The sequence below is a fragment of the Cetorhinus maximus genome, chromosome 16, assembly GCF_964194155.1.
Source record: "Cetorhinus maximus chromosome 16, sCetMax3.hap1.1, whole genome shotgun sequence".
Taxonomy (NCBI): domain Eukaryota; kingdom Metazoa; phylum Chordata; class Chondrichthyes; order Lamniformes; family Cetorhinidae; genus Cetorhinus; species Cetorhinus maximus.
The window spans coordinates 27,573,665-27,588,625 of record NC_135894.1 but is presented as its reverse complement, the minus strand read 5'-3'; the positions used below and the strand labels follow the sequence as shown (position 1 = coordinate 27,588,625).

General features: G+C 49.1%; 1 protein-coding gene across 3 annotated transcripts in view; it reads left to right on the top strand.

Annotated features, from left to right (window-relative positions):
* Nucleotides 1–3,786: 3,786 nt before the first annotated feature.
* Nucleotides 3,787–14,961, top strand: part of phex (phosphate regulating endopeptidase homolog, X-linked) — a 173,068-nt gene continuing 161,893 nt past the window's right edge. For all 3 annotated transcript variants that reach the window (XR_013579134.1, XM_078559554.1, XM_078559553.1), the window contains exons 1-2: nt 3,787–4,104; nt 14,291–14,356. Coding sequence is in view for 2 of the 3 variants with exons in the window: in XM_078559554.1 (XP_078415680.1) it covers nt 3,981–4,104; nt 14,291–14,356 (190 nt within the window). In the remaining variant the exon portion in view is untranslated. The remainder of the gene's footprint in view (nt 4,105–14,290; nt 14,357–14,961) is intronic.

The window sequence follows — 14,961 nt, the reverse complement described above, 5'->3', positions numbered from 1 at the left end:
TGGGCCCTAATTGGTGCATTCTGCTCCTTAATTAATACTGAAAGATTCCAATTATTTGTGTCCTTTTCTCTTCTGACTGCATCTTTTAAAATTCCTGCAACAGAGAAAGGGTAATTAAAACGGAAATGTTTATCAAACGTTGCGTTGGCACTATTGTGTCCTTGAACAACTTTACTGAAAGAACAGGAGAAATTTTCAGAACATTCTCTTTAACAGTCACAACAACAGCATATATTCGTGGAGTCCCTTTGACAAAATATCAAAACAGAATATGCCGCATATGGAGATATTAGGGCCGATGACCTGATCACCTCCTTGTATCACTCATCACCCACATCTCCCTTCCACACCCCAATCCTACCTCCTCTGTAGCCTTTCCTGGAAAACCTCTCTCCCGATTCATTTACAACTTCATTTTCAAAATTCTGACTATGTAGTGTTTCTTATTTGCCATAACATTACTGCAGCTACTGATTTGCTCAACCTCACCTCCACCTTCGATACCCCAGTCCCTAATAAAACCATTACTCTCCCTCACTTTCCCTCAGTATGACCCTCATCTTCACTCCCTATAGTACAGGGGACACAGACTTGAACACATATGGTGGATTTAGTCATTTACTGCCAGACCTGGCTGGATCATATAAAGCACCATTGGGTCCTCCTCTCGTCTGCTAAATCTGCTCATTATTCCAGGATCATCCTGGATTACAAAAATAATGTCTTTTCTCTACTCTAAACCGGCCCTCATAAACACCACTCTGTTCCACCCTCATCTCCAACAACAAGTGCCAGGAGTTCATGGACTTTTTTGTCACTAAGATTGAGATCATCCAGTCAGCTGCCTCTGCACTTGCCCCCCTTCCACTAGCCCACCTGGACAAACTTCCTCTGAAGCTACCCCGCCACCACCCCCACCCAACCCACCCGCCACCCCCCCCCCCACCTCCTGCCTGGGCCCTGAGCTCACATCTTTCTCCAGTTTCTCTCCTATCTCCCTCATGCCCTCTCTGAGCTCATCTTGTCCATGAGACTCACCTCCTGTCCCCTCGATCTTATTCCCACTAAACTCCTGACATCCAGCAACTCCCCTGCCGCGGTGTCCATATTAGCTGATATTGTGAACAGTGTTCTCTCCTTCAGCAGTTGTCCCTCTCTCCTTTAAATCTGCCATCTTCACCCCCTCCTCACAAAACCCACCCTTGATCCCACCATTGTTGAAAACAACCCCTCATCTCTCACCTCCCACCTCCCTTTCCTCTCCAAAGTCCTTGAACGTATTGTCACCTCCCAAATCTGTGCCCATTTTTCCCAGAACTCCATGTCTGAATCCCTCCAATTGGGTTCCCGTTCCTGCCACAGTACAGAAACAGCCTCTGTGACTGTGACAGGGTAAACTTTCCCTCCTGATCCCTCTCGACCTGTCTGTAGCCTTTGACACGGTTGACCACACCGTCCTCCTCCAACCCTCTCCTCTGTCGTCCAGCTGGGTGGGGCTGATCTCACCTGGTTCCATTCTTATCTATCTAATCATAGCCAGAGAATCACTTGCAATGTCTTCTCTTCCTGCTCCTGCACCATTACCCCTGGTGTCCCCCAAGGATCTATTCCTGACCCCCTCCTATTTCTCATCCACATTCTGCCCCTCGGTGACATCATCTGAAGACACGGTGTTAGTTTTCACATGTACACTGATGATACCCAGCTCTACCTCACCACCACCTCTCTCGACTCCTCCACTGTTGCTAAATTATCAGACTGCTTATCCGACATCCAGTACTGCATGAGCAGAAATTTCCTCCAATTAAATATTGGGAAGACAGAAGCCATTGTTTTTTGTTCCTGCTCCAAACTCTATTCCCCAGTACCCCCTCCATCCCTCTCCCTGGCAGCAGTCTGAGATTAAACCAAAATAAAAACCAAATACTGGAACAGAGGAGTATTAGACTTGAAACATTAAATCTGTTTCTCTCTCCACAGATGCTGCCAGGCCTTCTGAGTATTTCCATTATTTTGGCTTTATTACAGCTACGCTAGTCTGCTCACAACCTTGGCATCATATTCAATATGATATGAGCTTCCTACTTCATTCACTAAGACCACCTATTTCCACCTCTGTAACATCGCCCAATTCCACCCCTGTCTCAGCTCATCCAATGCTAAAACCCTCATTCATGCCTATGTTCCCTCTGGACCCAACTATTCCAGTGCAATCCAGGCTGCTCTCCCACATTCTAAACCCACAAACCTGAGGTAATCCAAACCTCACACCAAGTCCCATTCCCCTATCACCTCTGTGCTCCTGGTCAAACCAGCACCTTGATTTTCAAACTCTCAACCTTGTTTTCCAATCCCACCCTGGCCTCGCCCCTCCCTATCCCAGTAACCTCCTAAAAATCCCTCCGAGATATATGCACTCATCTGATTCTGACCTCTTGAGCTTCCCCAATTTTAAGTTCTCCCACAATTGTGCTCACACCTTCAGTTGCCTAGGCCCTAAGCTCAGGGATTCCCTCCTAAAAATCTCTGCCTCTCTACCTCGCTGAAGAGACGTTTTGAAATCTACCTCTTTGCCCAAGATTTTGGTCATCTGCGAGGGAGGTGGGAGGGTAAGGGGGTGGGTGTGGAGGTGGGGGCAGAGGGGAGAGGGAGCGGGGAGGGAATGGGGAGAGAGGGAGTGGGGAGAAGCGGGAGGGAGGGAGGGGTGGGGAGAGTGGGAAGGTTGGGAGAGGGGAGGGAGTGGGGGGAGGGTAAGGAGAGAGGGGGAGGAAGGGAAGGGAATGGAGTGGGAAGGGGAGGGATAGGGAGAGGCGGATGGTGTGGGATTGGGAGGGGTCGGGAGAGTGGGTATGGAGAGTGGGGATGGGGAGGAGGATGGGGAGAGAGAGGGGGATGGGGTAGGGTGTGGGGAGAGGGAGAGGGAGAGGGAGGGGAAGGGGAGAATGGGGAGGGGGAGGGAGAGCGAGGGTTGATTAGGGAGGGGGAGGGGGGAGAGGGAGGGGGAGCAGCGAGAGGGAGTGGGTTAGATCATTTTGTGGGAGTGGTTTGACAAGAGGTTGTGGTTTGGATAGAGTTGAGGAGAATTCTGCATATGTTAAAATAAATGGAGCATTACTTTTCTGAAATGTAGCATGAATTATTGGATTGCGCATGAACTCCTACACCCCGTGCTGGTGACTCGTGTTTTGCAGCTTTTGTGTTTGAAATGATTGCAATGGGATACAGCACATGTTGTCAGAAATACCTTCTGAATTTTCGAGCCAGATGGAAAATGAACTTGTAATTGAATAAGGACAGCATTCCCTGGTTTTAATCTATCAAGTGCCGGGGCTGAAGGATGCCTCCGGGTGTTATGTGTCTGAGGATTAAAAATAATGCATCTGATTCCCAAATCAGGGAAGGATAATAGGCCCAGATCAATTATAAGATGTAAGGTGATTCATTGGACAATTAAACGAATCCTTCACTGTAAATGTTAAACTTAACCTCTTTAAGTGGCATTATAATGTAAGGGGTGCAATTCTGCATTGATGTAACATTTTAGTATTAACATTACAAATTGCCCAATTTACCAACTAATGTATGTAGAAAGTTGGAGTGCAGCTGTGGCACTGATATTTATACAGCATCTCGCTGGTGTTTCACTGTTTGATACTTGCAAGCTGGGTTAGGATTTGCTGCTCTGCCTGACTGGGACAGATAGATGTAGTCCAGTTTAATAAATCTCTCTGCTGTCTTTCTCAGCAGCCAAGTTGGTGGCTGTGCGTAAACAGGATCGACAATCTCCCAAGTGGCATTCAGGGGAGGAAGAGCAGGCACTGTTCTTTCTCTGAGAGAGAGAGAGAGAGAGAGAGAGGACGGTCTGTGTGCACTACCCTTATCCTAAAGCAGAAGATTTTGTTCGAGCTTTGGAGGACAGGCTTAGAGTCTTTCCAGGGAGCGAGGGAGTGGCAGTGGGGGTGAAGTAAATTGTGGACACCATGCAAATGGAGGTGTTGGAGAGTGCAAAACCTGTGTCAGGGAGGTGGCAGAGCAGACTGCTGAAAGTAGCCCTCTTCGTGTTTGTGGCTGCAACTGTGGTTCTCAGCATTTTACTGGCACTCGGTAAGTGGTATTCAACAGGCTGACGGTGCATGTTTGAGTTCTCCAGCTCGTAACTGCTTCAACTTTCTAATGTTTCACAGCTGGATCAGAATGGCACTGATTATGTTCGGGTGTGTGGGTTAGAGCTGCACTGGGGGTGGGGGAAATACAAATGGGTAACTCAGGCTGTGGTGTAATCATCAATTGGGTACAGGACTGCAGGAGGCCATTCATCCCGTTGTCTCTTTGCCAGCTCTCTGCAGGAGCAATTCACTTCTCCATCTTTCTCGTAGCCCTGCAATTTTTTCCCCACTCAGATAATATTCCATTTCTCTTTTGAAAGGATGATTGAATCTTCCCCTACCAGGCGCTCAGGTAGTGAATTCTAGATCCTAACCACACTATGTGAAAAAAAAAAGCTTTTCCTTGTGTCGCCATTGCTTCTTTTGCCAATCACCTTAAATCTGTGCCCTCTAATTCTCAAACTTCTGCCAATGGGAACAGTTCCTCTCTACCTACTCTGCCCAGACCCCTCATGATTTTGAATACCTCTATCAAATCTCCTCTTCTCTTCTCTGATACGAACAACCCCAACTTCTCCTCTCTATCTACGTAGCTGAAGTTCCAGATTCCCAGAACCATTCTCGTGAATCTTTTCTGCATTTTCTCTAAAGCCTTCATATCTTTCTTAAAGTGCGGTGCCCAGAACTAGACACAACACTGCAGTTGAGGGTGAGCCAGTGTTTTATATGTGCTTATCACAACTTTATTGTTTTTGTACTCTATGCCCCTATTGATAAAGCCCAGGATCCCTTATCTCTTTTTAATCTGTCTTGCCACGTTAAGTGACTTATGCACATGTACACCCAGGTCCTTCTGCTCGTGCACCCCCTTTAGAGTTTAACCCTTTATTTTATTAAAGCAAAACACGGCAGATGCTGGAAAGACTCAGCAGGTCTGGCAGCATCTGTGGAGAGAGTGACAGAGTTAACATTTTAAGTCTTCAGAGCTAAAGAGAAGTAGAAATGTGATGGATTTTATACTGTTTAAGAGGGGCTGGAGCAGGTGGAGCAAAATAGAAGGTCAGGGACAGGTGGGAGCCCTGGAGAGATCATTTTATATTGTTTCTCCTCATTCTTCCTACCAAAATGAATCATTTCACATTTCTCTGCATTAAATTTCATCGGCCACAAGTCATTCCACCAACCTGCCTGTGTCCTCTTGAAGTCTATCACTATCCTCCTCACGATGCTTCCACTGGCTAAGAAAGTGCATGAATCAGATTAAGCTGTGAAATGACGTATAAACTGCCCTCTTATTAGCCTTAACTCAGTTGGTAGAACTCCAGCATCTGAGTCAGAAGGTCATGGATTTGAATCCCACTCCAGGGGTTTGACCTTGTAATTTAGGCTGACCCTCCAGTGCAGTACTGAGGGAGTGCTGCACTGTTGGAGGTTCTGCCTTTTAGTGCATTTTTTAAACTGACTATTGGGTGGATATAAAAGTTCCCATACTACTATTTCAAAGAAAAGCAGGAGGGTTATCCCCAACGTCCTGGCCGATATTTATCCCTCAACCCAACATCACGAAAAATCTGATTATCTGGTTATCTACCTCTTTACTGTTGTGGAATCTTTCTGTGCACAAATTGGCTATTGCATTTTCTCTGGAATGACTTTGCCTGCACTTTGGGCTGTGGGCTTCTGACTCGGAGGTGAACATGCTATTGCTGAGCCAAAGCTCTATATTCAAGGCAATATTTACAGTCCTCACTACATACAGCACACATTCATGGCACTGTGATCTCCCTGCTAAACACAGCATTTTGGGTTTGATAAATGGAGCGATAGAGAACAATAGTAAAATAGCATTGTAATTGACATGGTCCCTGCACCCCCACCCCCACACCACCCCCACCCCAACCCCACACCACCCCCACCCCCACCCCCAACCCACACCACACCACCCCCACCTCTACCCCACACCATCTCCACCCCCACCCCACACCACTCCACCCCCACCCCCACCCCACACCACACCACCCCCACCCCCACCTCCAACCCACACCACACCACCCCCACCCCTACCCCACACCATCTCCACCCCCACCCCACACCACACCACCCCCACCCCACACCACACCACCCCCACCCCAACCCCCACACCACCTCCACCCCCACCCCACACCACTCCACCCCCACCCCACACCCACCCCCACCCCACCTCCATCCCCACCCCCATCCCACAGCTACCCCCACCCCACACCACCACCCCCACCCCACAGCCACCCCCACCCCACACCACCCCCACCCCACACCACACCACCCCCACCCCAACCCCCACACCACCTCCACCCCCACCCCACACCACTCCACCCCCACCCCACACCCACCCCCACCCCACCTCCATCCCCACCCCCATCCCACAGCTACCCCCACCCCACACCACCACCCCCACCCCACAGCCACCCCCACCCCACACCACCCCCACCCCACAGCTACCCCCACCCCACCTCCACCCCCACCCCACACCACCCCCACCCCACAGCTACCACCACCCCACCTCCACCCCCACCCCAACCCCACCCCCACCCCACAGCCACCCCCACCCCACCTCCACCCCCACCCCCACCCCACCCCCACCCCCACCCCACAGCCACCCCCACCCCACCTCCACCCCCACCCCACACCACCCCCACCCCACAGCTACCCCCACCCCACCTCCACCCCCACCCCCACCCCACAGCCACCCCCACCCCACAGCCACCCCCACCCCACCTCCACCCCCACAGCCACCCCCACACCCACCCCCACCCCAACCCCATCCCCACCCCACCCAAACTTGTCAGGATCTTTTTCATTTGGTGCCCAGGTGAATAGATTTGGTAGATTCAATATTGAGGTGAGGGTCCTGCACCATCAGGGAGATTTGTTCTAACTTGAAGGAACTCATACTGGTTAATTAGCAATAATTCTCACGTGGCTAAAAGGGGACCTACACTGTTAAATAGGAGCCCCAACTTCCTGTGCCGAATTTAATGGGCAAATCAAGCAATTCTTACAAATACTGGGCAGTCAAGGATGAAATGTCATTTGTCTGAAGCAAATAGTGAACGGGAGTAAATTGAGCAGAATGTTCTAGAGATTCACAGCTCTGGAAAATCTCTCCATTGCCTGAATTTACTGGCCTTTATGCATTAATAGCAGCGAGTGACATTAACATATGGATACTTTACCAGCAAGATTTAGCCTAGTGTTTACACTACAAGGTTCCATCAGTTGCTTCTCTCAGCTAGACTGTCATCAGCTCTTTGTGGCTCCTCACATTACACATCTGGACAGTCGCTCTGTGTCCTTCCCCTGCCCAATCTCATCCTTCCCTTCACCACTCCAGGGCCCTGCCCTGCCCACTATCACCCTTCCCCTCGCCACTCCTTGCCCCTCCCTGCCCACTCCACTCGATGTTGTCCAGGAAGATGGCACTATCAATGGGCTAGGTTCTGGATCTGACACCTGGTCACTGTGATACCGGTGACTGCAGGATTGCACCTGTACAATGCTGGCTGTTGTCGAATGCAGATTTCTTTCTCCATGTTGTCCTGAAACTTGGGTACGTTTGTGAACATGTTGAGAATAACAAATTTTCCTGTCACCACACCCTGCGCACTCAACCTCCCCTGCCTGCCCCTCCCCCCAACCTCCCCTGCCTGACCCTCCCCTCAACCTCCCCTGCCTGCCCCTCCCCCCAACCTCCCCTGCCTGCCCCTCCCCCCAACCTCCCCTGCCTGCCCCTCCCCACCAACCTCCCCTGCCTGCCCCTCCCCACCAACCTCCCCTGCCTGACCCTCCCCTCAACCTCCCCTGCCGGACCCTCCCCACAATCTCCCCTGCCTGCCCCTCCCCTCCAACCTCCCCTGCCTGTCCCTCCCCCCAACCTCCCCTGCCTGACCCTCCCCCCAATCCCCCCTGCCTGCCCCTCCCCCCAACCTCCCCTGCCTGCCCCTCCCCCCAACCTCACCTGCCTGCCCCTCCCCCCAACCTCCCCTGCCTGACCCTCCCCCCAATCCCCCCTGCCTGACCCTCCCCCCAATCCCCCCTGCCTGCCCCTCCCCCCAACCTCCCCTGCCTGCCCCTCCCCCCAACCTCCCCTGCCTGCCCCTCCCCACAACCTCCTCTGCCTGACCCTCCCCCCAATCCCCCCTGCCTGACCCTCCCCCCCAAACATCCCCTGCCTGACCCTCCCCCCCAAACCTCCCCTGCCCGCCCCTCCAGTGGCACAGACCCACAGGAATTTTGTGTGCAGTGCCAATGGAACAGAGATAAAGCATCACAGATCATTGGCAATACCTTTGTGCCTCTGTGACAGGGCTCAGGATCACGGGAATGGTATCACTTGTTGTTGTGCTCAATGGTTTAATTCTTTTCTGTTTGATTATGGGAGACTGTTAACTGATCTATGCTCACTGTGCTTAACTGGCTGAACTATTGAGTCAGACATAAACAGGCGGCACAGAAACTGAGCTGTAAGCATGGGCGCAGACATTTTGCGATTGCAGAGATATGTTAAAATTCTTGTGAATAAACCTGTTGCAGACTTAGAAATTAGTGTCATCTCTGCATAGCTCCGAGATATATAAAATATATAACAAACTATATAATACTTTTGACATTCACACTATTAATGAGACAAACTATCAACATCACTTAGAATTAAATTGGATGAATATTTGAAATCTAGATGGATATGGGAAATTAGACCATGTAAATAGCTGATGTCCAACACCAGTAGACAATGGGCTGGACTGATGCCCTTCTGTGCTGGAATATCTCTGGGTGTATAAATGCAACAGCCACTAAGGGTGATGCATATTGTGTTAAGTGTCAGCTGTGACTCAACTTGGGGCACTCTGAGTCACAAGGTTGGAAGTTCAATTCCTGCTCCATGGCTTGAACGCAAAAATCAAAGTTGCCGTTTGCAGTGCTGCACTGTCAGAGGTGCTGCTTTTCAGACTAAATGTTAAACTGAGGCCCCATCTGCCTGCTCAGGCGGATGTAAAAGATCCCATGGCACTATTTTGAAGAAGATAAGGGGAGTTCTCCCTGGCGTCCTAGCCAATATTTATCCCTCTACGCATCAATAAAACAGATTATCTGGCTATTAGCACATTGCTGTTTGTGGGAGCTTGCTGTGTGCAAATGGGCTGCCACATTCCCTACATTACAACAGCAATTGTATTTCAAAATTACTTCACTGATTGTAATGCGCTTTTAAACATCCGTGAAAAGTGCGATATAAATACAAGTCTTTTTAAAAAAATAAATGGTTGGTATTACTTCACACTGTAATAAACACACAACTTTAGTGAGTTACCCTGTCAGTTGCTTGGAAAGTCAGCACAGTAGCATACATTAGTTGACAAGCACTGCTCCTCTTTCTCAAGGCTAGTGTATGTGGTGTCTCAAACTGCTGCTGCTGGATGCTATTTGGAACTTGGCTGCTGTCATCTGTGGTATTCCTTACCCCAGCGATTACTCCTCTTCGAGTCTCTTTCTGCTGACGACTCTAGCTTCAGCTTTATATACTTAAAAAGGAAACCTTTCCAGAAGTCTAGGGGAAGAGCCGGGGGCTGGGCAAATTGGATAGTTCTTTCAAAGAGCTGGCCCAGACACGATGGGCCGAACAGCCTCCTTCTGTGCCATGCGATTCTGTTATTTAGTAACTTTCATTCCCCAGTGTTGATTGAACTGAAAACTCAGTTACTTCAGGCAATATTTTGGTATTTAACAATCGCCGGGGGCGGTAATTTAAAATGTTTGACGCGTGCCTGATCCAAATGGATGTGACTGACGCCAGACTGCACTTGGCAAAATTCCCCAGCATGCTAATCTCTGCATCAAGGTTCCAGCTCTGCCTGTGCTGACTGAGTAGCTGTTTGTACAGCTGAGCTATTGATCAACAGGGTGTAATAAGAAAAGGAGCACATATTTTATAGATGATGGTGCAGTGGTATTGCCACTGGACTAATGATCCGGAGGCCCGGACTAATGCTCTGGGGGCATGGGTTCAAATCCCTCCATGGTAGCTGGTGGAATTTAAATTTAATGATTGATTATCATTAAAAACCCATCTGGTTCACTTATTTAGGGAAGGAAATCTGTCACCCTTACTGGTCTCGAAGTGTCAGCTGTGGCTCAGTTCATAGCACCCTCGCCTTTGAGTCAGAAGGTTGTGGGTTCATGTCCCACTCCCAGAAACCAAGAACTGTGAATGTACTCGAAAGAGTTACAATCTGTGACTGTTGATAACTCGAAAGAGTTACTGGTCTCGAGGTGTCAGCTGTGGCTCAGTTCATAGCACCCTCGCCTTTGAGTCAGAAGGTTGTGGGTTCATGTCCCACTCCCGGAAACCAAGAACTGTGAATGTACTCGAAAGAGTTACAATCTGTGACTGTTGATAACTCGAAAGAGTTACTGGTCTCAGCTGTGGCTCAGTTCATAGCACCCTCGCCTTTGAATCAGAGGGTTGTGGATTCATGTCCCACTCCCGGAAACCAAGAACTGTGAATGTCCTCGAAAGAGTTACAATCTGTGACTGTTGATAACTCGAAAGAGTTACTGGTCTGGCCTACATGTGACTCCAGGTCCACAAAAATGTAGTTGACTCTTAACTGCCCTCTGAAATGTTCAGTTCAAGGGCAATTAGGAATGGGTGCCAAATGCCCTCTTCCCATGAAGAATAAAGGAAAACAAAAATACAGTGTCTTTCACCTCAGGATCTTCTTCACAAGCAAATGCGTTTGGAAGTGTAGTCACTGTTGCAATGGAATGAAATGAGACAGCCACCTGCGCACAGCAAGCTCCCACAAACAGCAATGTGATAATGCCCAGAGAATCTGCTTGAGTGAAGTCGTTGACAAGGACATTGGGGGAAAAACTTCCCAGTCTTCTTTGGATGTTGCAAGAATTTTTACATCCATCTGAGAGATGGATAATGTCTCATCCAAAGGTCAATGCAATGCGCTCTCAGTACTGCAGTTGTGTGCCCAAATCTCTGAAACTCTTTCGAGTTATCAACAGTCACAGATTGCAACTCTTTCGAGTACAATCACAGTTCTTGGTTTCCGGGAGTGGGACATGAACCCACAACCCTCTGATTCAAAGGCGAGGGTGCTATGAACTGAGCCACAATCTCTGAAGTGGGACTTGAACTCATGGCCTTTAGATTCAAATGCGACCAGCTGAACCACGTCAGACATTGAGTGACATGTTTTCCAGAGTAAAATTATTTTATTAATACTTCAGTTGGCACTGGGTGTGTTCCTTTATTGTACATCCCAAATTAAACATGTGTTCCTGGTATAATATTTTTATTTTGCTGTCCTTGTTGTTACTGTGAGAGGGGAAGTCAAATCAAACTGAAGCCAAACTGGGAGCAGCTGTGCAGGGACTGGATCAGTTCCATGTCAGATTTGTCCCCTCTGATCTTGTACATGTCAGTCCCTGGCAACAGGACATCTTCAAACCGTCTGTTGCACATGGTGTCACACTAAAGCTAGAGTAACGGTGGTCAGCTCCAGCTCCACAGCAGAGAATACCCTGGGGACCCTGGCTTATTGAGAGCAAGCAGAAGAACTGAGATTGTAGTGTTTTAAGGATTATTCGGTTTGCCGTGTGATGCAACCAACAAACCCAATAAAATTAGCATAAAGCGAGCGTAACCGAATGAAAAAGTGCAGAGATTGGCTGTGTCAAATTTCTCTTCATTCCCTGCCCCACATGATCTCAGGTGCCTGAGTGTTAGCTGAGGCTCAGTTGGTTGCACTCTCATCTCTTGAGTCACAATGTTCCCGGTTCAAGTCCCACCCCAAGACATGAGCCCAAAAATCTAGGCTGACACTCCAAGTGCGGCACTGTGGGAGTGCAGCACTGTCAGAAGTGCAGTCTTTTGGATGAGATATTAACCCAGATAAATACTGGCTGGGGTACCCCCTTTGCTTTTCTTTTAAATAGTTCCATGGGATCTTTTACATCTACCTGAGAGGGCAGATGAGGCCTCAAGAGCTTAGTCCATCAGCTAGGTTTCAATGTGAGAAAGGCACAGCTGTTTAGGGAGGGAATTCCAGAACTTAGGGCCTGGGCAGCTGAAGGCCCAGCCACCAAAGATGGAGCAATAGAAACCAGGGAGGCCAGAATTGGAGGACTTCAGAGATCTGGGGGGGATTGTAGGGCTGGAGGAGATTACAGAGATGAGGAGGGGTGAGGACATGGAGGGATTTGAAGCCGAGGCTGAGAATTTTAAACTTGAGGCATTGCTGGACCAGTAGGCTGGGGGGTGGTGGGGCATTGTAATTGAGTGAACAGAGGGATGATGGGTGAGCGGGACTTAGTGTAAGCTAGGCAGCGGACTTGTGGGTAAATTCAATTTTCTGTCATGTGGAAGATGGAGGCTGGCCTGAAGTGCATTGGAATAATCAAGTCTAGAGTGTTAATGTTATGTTAATTATATTGTTAAGATACACAGGTAGAGGGAATTATTTAATCAAGTACATTGAGCACATATAAATAAGGAACAGCTAGAGCACTGGGTGTGAGAGGGGAGAGCTGTGAGACTGAACAAAGTCAGTAAACGTTCTCAATAAAGAATGCTCCCTGTGTCTTGGTTTTAACTTCACCAACAGGCTTGGATTCTGTTAACACAGAGATAACAAAGGCAAGGGTGAGGGTTTCAGCAGCAGATGAGCTGAGGCAGGGACAGGTGATGAAAGGTCACCATCGTGAGCCCTGTTTCCCTCTCCACAGATGCAGTCTGACTTGCTGAGTATTTGTGGCGTCTCCTGGATTTGTTGCCCAGATGGGTGACATTGAGAAGGTGACAGGAAATTCTGCGACAGGTGCTCTGCCACTGCCTTTTTTAAGTATGGCAGGAATATTGAATTTCCCAACGTAAGATCCCCGTTTCAGTCCATTTTTCTCGGAGAAGGTAGAAGAGATGTAACGGCACCAAAGCAGGTCAGGCTGTATCACGAGCAGTCAGACCCTCCTGCTGCCACCTGACTAGAGACACGGACAGAGGTGGATCCCTCCCTGGGGAGCTGGTTCTGAATGGAAGCACATAAGAAGTAGGGGCAGGAGCAGACCACACAGCTCATCGAGCCTGCTCTGCCATCCAATACCACCATGGCTGACCTTGGGCTGATCTTACCCGCCAATTGCCCTGAGTCGGCAGAGAGTGGATTCAGGGCTGTGCCATCTGCTGTAAGGTCGCCTGTGGCCAGGGTTGCCAACCCTCCAGGTTTGGCCTGGAGTCCCCAGGGATTGAAGATCATCAATCTCCAGGACAGCTGCTGTGTGCAACCCTGGAGAAAAATCATCAAGACATTTAAAAAAATCCTTTTTTTTGTCATTTTCTTTGAACATTTCTTTTTACCAGATATAAAAATATTGAAAATGGGGTGAAAAAACCTGTTTGGCCGAGAGTCAAGCATCATCCAATCGGGTAACAAGTCTTTTTGCTTTCCAATTGGTGTAGGGAGGCGATGTGTCACAAAGATGGCCGACAAATGGCTGGAGTGTGGGGGAAAGTCATGTGATGAAACCTCCAGGAACACTTATAATCACAGTTGGCAACCCTACCAGCAGCTAACATACCATATAACCAGCACAGCCAATGGTACAAACTGTCTCTGCTTCCTGTCAGCCAGTCGTGGAGGAGGTTGCTTTGGAGTGATCCCTATTTCCATCTCTGGGCCGCCTCCACCTTCATTACCCTGGATACCCTTCTCTGAACCAGCCATCCTTTGCAAAGGCTGAAGTATATATCAAGAGAGTTAGTAGCCCTTGGGGAAGCTGCTAGTATTATTGTCTCCATGATTGGCCATGTTTAAATGGTCATACCTCTAATTTCCCCATCAGCACCTTGCAGATATGTTATTTACCACCCCTCCCTTGTACCAAGGACATGTTGAAAGCTGACCCTCCTCTCTCTGCAGATACTGCCTGAGGGTTCCCAGTTGGTCCATCACCAACCACTCATTCACTTTCCGTTTCAGACCCCAATCACATCATGGGGGCAGGAACAGGGTTAAACTGTGATGGATTTTCAACTCTGCACTGGCAAAAAGGCCACTGCTAATAGTTTACAGAAATGAACACAAGTGACTGCACTTTGTTTGCTTGCCCTGATTTTCTGTGACTCATCTTGTTTACAGTTGGGAAGCAAGGGATCAGTCCCCACTTTGAGGAGCGTTGTTTCACACCGGAGTGCACTGAGGCCGGTAAGTTAAAACTCCTATCTCTTCAGTCGAATTATCATTTTTAATTCATGCTCAGGGTCTGACTGTCAGCGGCAGTCAGATGTGCTGGGACCTCCCACCCTGGAAGTACCCATGCGAGGACTGCACGAGAATTGCCCAGGAAGTTCAACCCTCCGATGGGCAATTTCCCTGCATCAGGAACCATCCAATACTCCGATTTTAATCACAAACATCAGATGGTTCTGACCCCCTTCAACCCCCACTACCCTCCCGTCCCCCGACTACCCTCTTGACCCCTGACTAACCACCTAATCCCCCATTGACCACTTGACCATACCCTGACTGACCACCCTACCCCCACCCCTGCAGACCACCCAAACCCCCACACTCCCCATCATACCCCCCCATCCTACTCCCCATCCTACCCTCCACCATCTTACCCACTGACATAGTCCGACTGTGATTGGCTCTCCATGGAAGTTCTGGCCCAGTGTCTAATCCGAAAGGCAGCATCTCCAAAATGAACAAAATTCATCCCTCTGCCTCTTTCCCCAGGCTAGACTCACTTAACAGGTTAAGATTACCTGAGAAAAGCTACCGATGGACTTTCCTCACCCTGAGGACAC